The 12,856-nt window shown below is 48.1% G+C and overlaps 1 protein-coding gene across 5 annotated transcripts in view; it reads left to right on the top strand.

Moving 5' to 3' along the window:
• LOC110497983 (thromboxane-A synthase) overlaps positions 1-12,856 on the top strand; it is a 144,179-nt gene that overhangs the window by 71,983 nt on the left and 59,340 nt on the right. For all 5 annotated transcript variants that reach the window (XR_016488742.1, XR_016488743.1, XM_021574496.3 and 2 more), the window contains exon 6: positions 892-1,008. Coding sequence is in view for 3 of the 5 variants with exons in the window: in XM_021574496.3 (XP_021430171.1) it covers positions 892-1,008 (117 nt within the window). In the remaining 2 variants the exon portion in view is untranslated. The remainder of the gene's footprint in view (positions 1-891; positions 1,009-12,856) is intronic.

Here is a 12,856-nt window from a genome sequence, read left to right as displayed (position 1 = left end):
ATAAAATAGTGTCCATGGAGGCATAGACACAAACACACTCTACTGTAATGCTGTGGCCTCAAAAAATAGGACTGGTTTATTTTAATCAAGCACTCTAAACTACCGAACAACAGTTTCCTTTTCCATAAATGTTATTGTGTTAGTGCGCTACTTAATTCTCACCGATGGAACATTACCAAGACACACAGATGAAGAAATTCTAAATGTTATTACATTGTGTCTGGAATATTATACTAGCATGGGAAAATGCTAATACATTAAAATTATAGATACTGTTTAAACAAGTAAACATCACAACATAAACCATGAAGTATTGTCAGCCAGAAATCACCTGTATTGGTCACCTAATGCTTTATTAACATTTCTGAATACTTTATGAAGATTTATAAACACCTTATAACCATTTATGAACGTCTATGAACACCAATAGGTAAGGGATCAGTGTTAGCTCAGGTCACGTGGCAATGTTCTGTATTCCTCTGGATTTCCACAGTATCTCCAGATCTTCAGTATTCTAGCATTGTATCCAATGTTAGTTCCACCAAAGAGGACCATAGGCTCTAAGGACAGTGATAACCATTGACTACATGCGCTTGCTGGACTGGAAAAGAACACAAGAGAGGACAGGCTGGGCATGCTGATTCCTCCATCTCTTCATGAGTCCTAAGATCTGACCTGGGGGCAAGGTGGTGGGGGCTGGGTGGTGAGGGAGACATACACACACTGACCTGTGGTTCTGGTCTCAGACTTCTGAATCACCTATATACAATACAGAGGGAGGGATCTGTGCGTGGTTGCGTGCGAGTGCACACATACTTTATGTGCACGATCAGTACCAGAATTTTGGAGTGTGAATATTCTTGAAATGTTGTCTCCCTCGTTTCTTTGCAGACAATCCGTGCCGCTACTAAGCCCATGAGTGACTGTCTGCTGATGCTGAGGAACGAGCACTGGAAGAGAGTACGCAGCATCCTCACCCCCTCCTTCAGCGCAGCCAAGATGAAAGAGGCAAGACAAGAGCCCCTTTCCTCTTCCTTTTTTCACTCCTCTCCTCTTCACTCCTCTACCCTTCACCCATCTACTCTCTTCCTCTCGTCACCCCTCTCCTCTAACACCATCACTACCCATCTCCTCCTCCTTTCTTTACCCCTCTCCTCTAACACCACCACCATCATCACCCATCTCCTCTCCTCCTTACCCACGTTTCCTAACTTTTTGCATGTTGTACAGCCAAGTGTTGAATTTAGCATGACAAGCCAGAGGTTATATACAGTTGAAGTTTGACGTTTATGTACACCTTAGCCAAATACAATTAAACTCAGTTTTTCACAATTTCTGACATTGTATCCTCTACTGACGGGATGAGGTCAATATCCTTCCAGGATACCCCGGCCAGGTCGATTAGAAAGGCCTGCTCGCTGAAGTGTTTTAGGGAGCATTTGACAGTGATGAGGGGTAGTCGTTTGACCGCAGACATCGTTGAGATCTTGGTTGAAAACAGCAGAGGTGTATTTGGAGGGCAAGTTGGTTAGGATATCTATGAGGGTTCCCGTGTTTACGGATTTGGGGTTGTACCTGGTGGGTTTATTGATAATTTTTGTGAAATTGAGGACATAAAGCTTAGATTGTAGGGTGTTAAGCATGTCACTGTTTAGGTCACCCAGCAGCACGAGCTCTGAAGATAGATGTGGGGCAATCAATTCACATATGGTGTCCAGGGCACAGCTGGGGGCAGAGGGTGGTCTATAGCAAGCAGCAACGGTGAGAGACCTGTTTTCCTCAAATATAGAAGTTTGAATTGTTTGGGTACAGACCTGGATAGTTAGACAGAACTCTGCAGTAGATTGCAACACCGCCACCTTTGGCAGTTCTGTCTTGTAGGAGTTCTGCCAACATATTCTCTATAGGATTGAGGTCAGGGCTTTGTGATGGCCACTCCAATATCTTGACTTTGTTGTCCTTAAGCTATTTTGCCACAACTTTGGAAGTATGCTTGGGATCATTGTCCATTTGGAAGACCCATTTGCAATCAAGCTTTAACTTTCTGGCTGATGTCTTGAGATGTTGCTTCAATAATCCACATAATTTTCCGTCCTCATGATGCCATCTATTTTGTGAAGTGCACCAGTCCCTCCTGCAGCAAAGCACCCCCAAAACATGATGCTGCCACCCCCGTGCTTCACGGTTGGGATGGTGTTCTTCGTCTTGCAAGCCTCCCCCTTTTTCCTCCAAACATAACATGGTCATTATGGCCAAACAGTTCTATTTTTGTTTCATCAGACAAGAGGACATTTCTCCAAAAAGTACGATCTTTGTTCCTATGTGCAGTTGCAAACCGTAGTCTGGCTTTTTTATGGCAGTTTGGAGCAGTGGCTTCTTCCTTGCTGAGCGGCCTTTCAGGTTATGTCAATATAGGACTCGTTTTACTGTGGAAATAGACACTTTTGTAACTGTTTCCTCCAGCATCTTGACAATGTCCTTTGCTGTTGTTCTGGGATTGATTTTAACTTTTCGCACCAAAGTATGTTCATCTCTAGGAGACAGAATGCGTCTCCTTCCTGAGTGGTATGACGGCTGCATGGTCCCATGGTGTTTATACTTGCGTACTATTGTTTGTACAGGTGAACATGGTACCTTCAGGCATTTGGAAATTGCTCCCAAAGATGAACCAGACTTATGGAGGTCTACAATTATTTTTCTGAGGTCTTGGCTGATTTCTTTTGATTTTACCATGATGTCAAGCAAAGAGGCACTGAGTTTGAATTTCGGCCTTGAAATACATCCACAGGTACACCTCCAATTGACTCAAATTATGTCAATTAGGCTATCAGAAGCTTCTAAACCACAACATAATTTTCTGGAATTTTCCAAGCTGTTTAAAGGCACAGTCAACTTAGTGTTTGTAAACTTCTGACCCACTGGAATTGTGATACAGTGAATTATTAGTGAAATAATCTGTCTGTAAACAATTGTTGTAAAAATGTCTTGTGTCATGCACAAAGTAGATGTTCTAACCGACTTGCCCAAACTATAGTTTGTTGACAAGAAATGTGTGGAGTGGTTGAACAACGAGTTTTAATAACTTTAAGAACTTCTGACTTCAACTGTGTGTTTGCTTGTTCTTGATCAGATTGTATGTGCTCCACTTAATCGGTGGATGCATTACCCCCCCATCATCAAACTCGATTGCCTTTTCTTATACATTTCTTATTTGGCTTTCCCACATTTCAAATTCAGTAGAGAGATGATTAGCCTAGGCAAAGTGACGTGATTACGTAGGGACCTTTTCACCGGCTGACCAGAACTTCCAAGACCTGTGTCAAGATCAGTTACTTACACCACCGGCCCTCCCCATAACCTTTATGTACAAATAAGAGAGCAGGTCTGGAGGATAGGATGATTACACAGAAGCATCCCCACTCTTTTACTTCGTTTTTTTCTGGGGGGTGGGAGAAATAACAGGGAAGAAACTTGATTGAACTCTGATCACTTTTATTAGAATGTTTACAGTGCGAACAGTAAAACAATTAATAAATAATGCCATGAAAGGTACCGGATCTGGGAAAATAGGTGCTGGAACAAAATAAGTCAAATCTAATTGGTGCTGGATCCTGTTCCGGCTCAAATTAAGCAATGCATCACCCTCTCTCTCTCTCTCATATATATATATATATATATATATATATATATATACATACACACACACACACACACACACACACACACACACACACACACACACACACACACACACACACACACACACACACACACACACACACACACACACACACACACACACCTCTCTCCTTTTTCACTCCTCCTTCTCTCACCTTCTGTTGTATCTACATGGAACCCATACATGTTCATAAACCTTTAGGCCTTCAGTAGCTAGCAATCTTATCTCCTCTCTTAATTTGGTCAGGATACACTTTCATTTTCCCCCTCCCTCCCTCCCTCCCTCTCCCTCTCTGTGACTTCTGTGTATGGTTTGACATTGTAATAGTGTCATTAGAACAAACAGTAGGTCTGCTTTACAATGTGGAACATAATTACTGGGGCCTGTTGGAACAGCATGTTTTATGTGCTCGTTAAGTCCCCTCTACACTGATACACTGACTCAGTGATTGAGAGAGATTAATGAGCCTGCCTGCCTGCCTGCCTCTCTGCCTGCCTGCCTGCCTGCTTGACTGTCTCTCTGCCTGCCTCCCTGCCTGCTTGCCTGCCTCTCTGCCTGTCTGCCTGCCTCTCTCCCTGCCTCTTTCTCTGCCTGCCTGCCTCTCTGCCTGGCTGCCTGCCTGTCTGTCTGTGACACCAGAGGCAGCTACTGTGGACAGACATATTTCAACTGCTATTGAAATGAACTAACTGCTCTCATTGCATTGCAAAGACCAACCAAACCAAAGATCCTCTATTCTCCACGTAGTGTGTGTGTATGTATGTCACATAATTGATCAAAACTAGCAATATAAAAGAGAAAGAAGGCATTGTATGGCGTAGTGTTCATGTACAATGCATGCTTGTAGTGAGTGTCATGAGAAGGAAAGTTTATCCAGAGAAAGACTGCAAGGCATAACACACTAGAAGGGTAATTATTAGGTACAGTATGTAATTATCGTGTAGTAGAGACAAAGGTAGGTGGTCATTTAGCTAGACCATTAATTGTAATTAGGGCTGTGGTGCTATGTTTACATGGCAACCACCAGTGGTTGGCCACTTAGGTCTAATGAAACCACACACACTTCTCTCTCATGCTCCACCACTGAGGATAAAGGGATTTATGCTGAAAGTCAGTTATGACTGGTTTTGTTTCTAGTGTCCCACACATATATCTTTCGTAAACCTGGAGTAATTCATGCTGTAATTGACAGTTTGGATTTCATTTGTTACTTGCAATCAGTGTCTTAATTGAAGGATGTACTCAGTGTGTTTGTGTACAGATGTAGGACCTTATTTGAATCACTCTTTTTGTTGCTGAGAATTTTCCTGCAAAGCAGACTTGCAAATGCAAACTTGTAGTGTATTTGAGAGAAAAAAAAATTGTTTCCACTTTTAAATTTTTTACTTGATTTGCCTTAATGAAAAATGTATCAATCCCTACAATCCACATAATAATTAATATTTCGGGATTATTTTCCTGCTGTACCAAACTGACTCAAATTAAGATCCTACATCTGTACACATGTACTTTTTCTATCTTTCACTCTCTCTGAGTGTGTGTGATTCATACTCTGTAAAGTTAGCTAACAAAAGAAATAGGCTTGGAACTCAATTAAGAACGTCATTGAGATTGGATTTGCATTCAGGGAGAGCTAATGATTAGTTATTTCTTTCTGTGTTTGTGTTTTGGATTGTTTCGGGGGGTACAGAGAGAGCGAGAGAGAGAGATTGTGACCGCTGCTGAGAGATAGAGTGGTGGTGTGGTCTCTTGATCAGTAGTACTGAGAGAGAGTGGTGGTGTGGTTTTGTCTGGATCAGTAGCACTGAGAGAGAGTGGTGGTGTGGTCTCTTGATCAGTAGTACTGAGAGAGAGAGGTGGTGTGGTTTTGTCTGGATCAGTAGTACTTAGAGATAGAATGGTGGTGTGGTTTTGTCTGGATCAGTAGTACTGAGAGAGAGTGGTGGTGTGGTTTTGTCTGGATCAGTAGTACTGAGAGAGAGTGGTGGTGTGGTTTTGTCTGGATCAGAAGTACTGAGAGAGAGTGGTGGTGTGGTTTTGTCTGGATCAGTAGCACTGAGAGAGAGTGGTGGTGTGGTTTTGTCTGGATCAGTAGTACTGAGAGAGAGTGGTGGTCTGGTTTTGTCTGGATCAGTAGTACTGAGAGAGTGGTGGTGTGGTCTCTGGATCAGTAGTACTGAGAGAGAGTGGTGGTGTGGTTTTGTCTGGATCAGTAGTAGTGAGAGAGTGGTGGTGTGGTTTTGTCTGGCTCAGTAGTACTGAGAGAGAGTGGTGGTGTGGTTTTGTCTGGATCAGTAGTACTGAGAGAGAGTGGTGGTGTGGTCTCTGGATCAGTAGTACTGAGAGAGAGTGGTGGTGTGGTTTTGTCTGGCTCAGTAGTACTGAGAGAGAGTGGTGGTGTGGTTTTGTCTGGATCAGTAGTACCAAGAGAGTGGTGGTGTGGTCTCTGGATCAGTAGTACTGAGAGAGAGTGGTGGTGTGGTTTTGTCTGGATCAGTAATACTGAGAGAGTGGTGGTGTGGTTTTGTCTGGATCAGTAGTACTGAGAGAGTGGTGGTGTGGTTTTGTCTGGATCAGTAGTACTGAGAGAGAGTGGTGGTGTGGTTTTGTCTGGATCAGTAGTACTGAGAGAGTGGTGATGTGGTTTTGTCTGGATCAGTAGTACTGAGAGAGAGTGGTGGTGTAGTTTTGTCTGGATCAGTAGTACTGAGAGAGAGTGGTGGTGTGGTTTTGTCTGGATCAGTAGTACTGAGAGAGAGTGGTGGTGTGGTTTTGTCTGGATCAGTAGTACTGAGAGAGAGAGTGGTGGTGTGGTTTTGTCTGGATCAGTAGTACTGAGAGAGAGAGTGGTGGTGTGGTTTTGTCTGGATCAGTAGTACTGAGAGAGAGTGGTGGTGTGGTTTTGTCTGGATCAGTAGTACTGAGAGAGAGTGGTGGTGTGGTTTTGTCTGGATCAGTAGTACTGAGAGAGATTGGTGGTGTGGTTTTGTCTGGATCAGTAGTACTGAGAGAGAGTAGTGGTGTGGTTTTGTCTGGATCAGTACACCTCTCTCAGCAGCACTCACACACAACTCTCTCTCAGCACCACTCACAGCACCACTCTCTATCAGCACCACTCACACCTCTACTCTCTCTCAGCACCACTCATACCACCACTCTCTCTCCGCAGCGGTCACACCACCACTCTCTCTCAGCACCACTCACACCACCACTCTCTCTCAGCACCACTCACACCACCACTCTCTTTCAGCACCACTAACACCACCACTGTCTCTCAGCACCACTCACACCTCCACTCTCTCTCAGCACCACTCACATACCACTCTCTCTCAGCACCACTCACACACCACTCTCTCAGCAGCAGTCACACCACCACTCTCTCTCAGCACCACTCATACCACCACTCTCTCTGCGCAGCGGTCACACCACCACTCTCTCTCAGCACCACTCACACCACCACTCTCTCTCAGCACCACTCACACCACCACTCTCTTTCAGCACCACTAACACCACCACTGTCTCTCAGCACCACTCACACCTCCACTCTCTCTCAGCACCACTCACATACCACTCTCTCTCAGCACCACTCACACACCACTCTCTCAGCAGCAGTCACACCACCACTCTCTCACAGCACCACTCACACACCACTCTCTCTCAGCAGTAGTCACACCACCACTCTCTATCAGCACCCTCACACCACCACTTTAAAAAAAAAAAAAAAATATTTCACCTTTATTTAACCAGGTAGGCTAGTTGAGAACAAGTTCTCATTTGCAACTGCGACCTGGCCAAGATAAGGCATAGCAGTGTGAACAGACAACACAGAGTTACACATGGAGTAAACAATTAACAAGTCAATAACACAGTAGAAAAAAGGGGAGTCTTTATATACATTGTGTGCAAAAGGCATGAGAAGGTAGGCAAATCATTACTTACAATTATGCAGATTAACACTGGAGTGATAAATGATCAGATGGTTATGTACAGGTAGAGATATTGGTGTGCAAAAGAGCAGAAAAATAAATAAATAAAAACAGTATGGGGATGAGGTAGGTGAACATGGGTGGGCTATTTACCAATAGACTATGTACAGCTGCAGCGATCGGTTAGCTGCTCAGATAGCAGATGTTTGAAGTTGGTGAGGGAGATAAAAGTCTCCAACTTCAGCGATTTTTGCAATTCTCTCAGCACCACTCACACAACCACTCTCTCTCAGCACCACTCACACCAGCACTCTCTCTCAGCAGTGGTTACACCACCAATCTCTCTCAGCAGTGGTTACACCACCACTCTCTCTCAGCAGCAGTCACACCCCCACTCTCTCTTAGCACCACTCACATATCACTCTCTCTCAACAGTGATCACACCACAACTCTCTCTCAGCACCACTCACATCACCACTCTCTCTCAGCAGCGGTCACACCTCCACTCTTTCTCAGCACCACTCACACCACCACTCTCTTCCAGCACCACTCACACCTCCACTCTCTCTCAGCACCAATCACATACCACTCTCTCTTGGCACCACTCACACCTCCACTCTCTCTCAGCACCACTCACATACCACTATCTATCTACTGAGAGTGAGTGGTGGTGTGGTTTTGTCTGGATCAGTAGTACTGAGAGAGAGTGGTGGTGTGGTCTCTTGATCAGTAGTACTGAGAGAGAGTGGTGGTGTGGTTTTGTCTGGATCAGTACACCACTCTCTATCAGCAGCACTCACACACAACTCTCTCTCAGGACCACTCACAGCACCACTCTCTATCAGCACCACTCACACCTCCACTCTCTCTCAGCACCACTCACATACCACTCTCTCTTGGCACCACTCACACCTCCACTCTCTATCAGCACCTCTCACACCACCACTCTCTCTCATCACCACTCACACCTCCACTCTCTCTCAGCACCACTCACACCACCACTCTCTCTCAGCAGCGGTCACACCTCCACTCTCTCTCAGCACCACTCACACCACCACTCTCTCTCAGCAGTTGTCACACCTCCACTCTCTCAGCACCACTCACACCACCACTCTTTCTCAGCACCACTCACACCATCACTCTCTCTCAGCACCACTCACACCACCACTCTCTCTCATCACCACTTACACCACCACTCTCTCTCAGCAGTGGTTACACCACCACTCTCTCTCAACAGTGGTCACACCACAACTCTCTCTCAGCACCACTCACACCACCACTCTTTCTCAGCAGTATTAACACCTCCACTCTCTCTCAGCACAACTCACATACCACTCTCTCTCAACACAACTCACACCACCACTCTCTCTCCGCAGCGGTCACACCACCACTCTCTCTCAGCACCACTCACACCACCACTCTCTCTCAGCACCACTCACACCACCACTCTCTCTCAGCAGCGGTCACACCTCCACTCTCTCTCAGCACCACTCACACCACCACTCTCTCTCAGCAGTTGTCACACCTCCACTCTCTCAGCACCACTCACACCACCACTCTTTCTCAGCACCACTCACACCATCACTCTCTCTCAGCACCACTCACACCATCACTCTCTCTCAGCACCACTCACACCACCACTCTCTCTCAGTACCACTCACACACCACTCTCTCAGCAGCAGTCACACCATCACTCTCTCTCAGCAGCAGTCACACCACCACTCTCTATCAGCAACCGTCACACCACCACTCTCTCTCAGTACCACTCACACACCACTCTCTCAGCAGCAGTCACACCATCACTCTCTCTCAGCAGCAGTCACACCACCACTCTCTATCAGCAACCGTCACACCACCACTCTCTCTCAGCACCACTCACACACCACTCTCTCTCAGCAACAGTCACACCACCACTCTCTATCAGCACCACTCACACCACCACTCTCTCTCAGCACCACTCAGACAACCACTCTCTCTCAGCACCACTCACACCACCACTCTCTCTCAGCAGCGGTCACACCACCACTCTCTATCAGCACCCTCACACCACCACTCTCTCTCAGCACCACTCACACCAGCACTCTCTCTCAGCTGTGGTTACACCACCACTCTCTCTCAGCAGTGGTTACACCACCACTCTCTCTCAACAGTGGTTACACCACCACTCTCTCTCAGCAGTGGTTACACCACCACTCTCTCTCAACAGTGGTCACACCACAACTCTCTCGCAGCACCACTCACACCACCACTCTCTCTCAGCAGCGGTCACACCTCCACTCTTTCTCAGCACCACTCACACCACCACTCTCTATCAGCACCTCTCACACCACCACTCTCTCTCAGCACCACTCACATACCACTATCTCTCAGCACAACTCACATACCACTCTCTCTCAGCACCACTCACACCACCACTCTCTCTGCGCAGCGGTCACACCACCACTCTCTCTCAGCACCACTCACACCACCACTCTCTATCAGCACCTCTCACACCACCACTCTCTCTCAGCACCACTCACACCTCCACTCTCTATCAGCACCTCTCACACCACCACTCTCTCTCAGCACCACTCACATACCACTCTCTCTCAGCACCACTCACACCACCCCTCTCTCTCAGCAGCGGTCACACCACCACTCTCTATCAGCACCCTCACACCCCCACTCTCTCTCAGCACCTCTCACACCACCACTCTCTCTCAGCACCACTCACACCTCCACTCTCTATCAGCACCTCTCACACCACCACTCTCTCTCAGCACCACTCACATACCACTCTCTATCAGCACCTCTCACACCACCACTCTCTCTCAGCACCACTCACACCTCCACTCTCTATCAGCACCTCTCACACCACCACTCTCTCTCAGCACCACTCACATACCACTCTCTCTCAGCACCACTCACACCACCCCTCTCTCTCAGCAGCGGTCACACCACCACTCTCTATCAGCACCCTCACACCACCACTCTCTCTCAGCAGTGGTTACACCACCACTCTCTCGCAACAGTGCTCACACCACAACTCCCTCTCAGCACCACTCACACCACCACTATCTCTCAGCAGCGGGCACACCTCCACTCTCTCTCAGCACCACTCACACCACCACTCTTTCTCAGCAGCATTAACACCTCCACTCTCTCTCAGCACAACTCACATACCACTCTCTCTCAACACAACTCACACCACCACTCTCTCAGCAGCAGTCACACCATCACTCTCTCTCAGCAGCAGTCACACCACCACTCTCTATCAGCAACCGTCACACCACCACTCTCTCTCAGCACCACTCACACACCACTCTCTCTCAGCAACAGTCACACCACCACTCTCTATCAGCACCACTCACACCACCACTCTCTCTCAGCACCACTCAGACAACCACTCTCTCTCAGCACCACTCACACCACCACTCTCTCTCAGCAGCGGTCACACCACCACTCTCTATCAGCACCCTCACACCACCACTCTCTCTCAGCACCACTCACACCAGCACTCTCTCTCAGCTGTGGTTACACCACCACTCTCTCTCAGCAGTGGTTACACCACCACTCTCTCTCAACAGTGGTCACACCACAACTCTCTCGCAGCACCACTCACACCACCACTCTCTCTCAGCAGCGGTCACACCTCCACTCTTTCTCAGCACCACTCACACCACCACTCTCTATCAGCACCTCTCACACCACCACTCTCTCTCAGCACCACTCCCATACCACTATCTCTCAGCACAACTCACATACCACTCTCTCTCAGCACCACTCACACCACCACTCTCTCTGCGCAGCGGTCACACCACCACTCTCTCTCAGCACCACTCACACCACCACTCTCTATCAGCACCTCTCACACCACCACTCTCTCTCAGCACCACTCACACCTCCACTCTCTATCAGCACCTCTCACACCACCACTCTCTCTCAGCACCACTCACATACCACTCTCTCTCAGCACCACTCACACCACCCCTCTCTCTCAGCAGCGGTCACACCACCACTCTCTATCAGCAACCTCACACCCCCACTCTCTCTCAGCACCTCTCACACCACCACTCTCTCTCAGCACCACTCACACCTCCACTCTCTATCAGCACCTCTCACACCACCACTCTCTCTCAGCACCACTCACATACCACTCTCTATCAGCACCTCTCACACCACCACTCTCTCTCAGCACCACTCACACCTCCACTCTCTATCAGCACCTCTCACACCACCACTCTCTCTCAGCACCACTCACATACCACTCTCTCTCAGCACCACTCACACCACCCCTCTCTCTCAGCAGCGGTCACACCACCACTCTCTATCAGCACCCTCACACCACCACTCTCTCTCAGCAGTGGTTACACCACCACTCTCTCGCAACAGTGCTCACACCACAACTCCCTCTCAGCACCACTCACACCACCACTATCTCTCAGCAGCGGGCACACCTCCACTCTCTCTCAGCACCACTCACACCACCACTCTTTCTCAGCAGCATTAACACCTCCACTCTCTCTCAGCACAACTCACATACCACTCTCTCTCAACACAACTCACACCACCACTCTCTCTCCGCAGCGGTCACACCACCACTCTCTCTCAGCACCATTCACACCACCACTCTCTCTCAGCAGTTGTCACACCTCCACTCTCTCAGCACCACTCACACCACCACTCTTTCTCAGCACCACTCACACCACCACTCTCTCTCAGTACCACTCACACACCACTCTCTCAGCAGCAGTCACATCACCACTCTCTCTCAGCAGCAGTCACACCACCACTCTCTAATAGCAACCGTCACACCACCACTCTCTCTCAGCACCACTCACACCCCCACTCTCTCTCAGCAGTGGTTACACCACCACTCTCTCTCAACAGTGGTCACACCACAACTCTCTCTCAGCACCACTCACACCACCACTTTCTCTCAGCAGCGGGCACACCTCCACTCTCTCTCAGCACCACTCACATACCACTATCTCTCAGCACCACTCACACCACCACTCTTTCTCAGCAGCATTAACACCACTCTCTCTCAGCACAACTCACATATCACTCTCTCTCAACACAACTCACACCACCACTCTCTCTCCGCAGCAGTCACACCACCACTCTCTCTCAGCACCACTCACACCACCACCCTTTCTCAGCACCACTCACACCACCACTCTCTCTCAGCAGCGGTCACACCTCCACTCTCTCTCAGCACCACTCACACCACCACTCTCTCTCAGCAGTTGTCACACCTCCACTCTCTCAG

Source organism: Oncorhynchus mykiss, chromosome 2, assembly GCF_057628025.1.
Source record: "Oncorhynchus mykiss isolate SJ-2025 chromosome 2, ASM5762802v1, whole genome shotgun sequence".
NCBI classification, from domain to species: Eukaryota; Metazoa; Chordata; class Actinopteri; order Salmoniformes; family Salmonidae; genus Oncorhynchus; species Oncorhynchus mykiss.
Note: the sequence above shows the minus strand (reverse complement) of the source record. Positions and strands in the feature narration are given on the sequence as shown.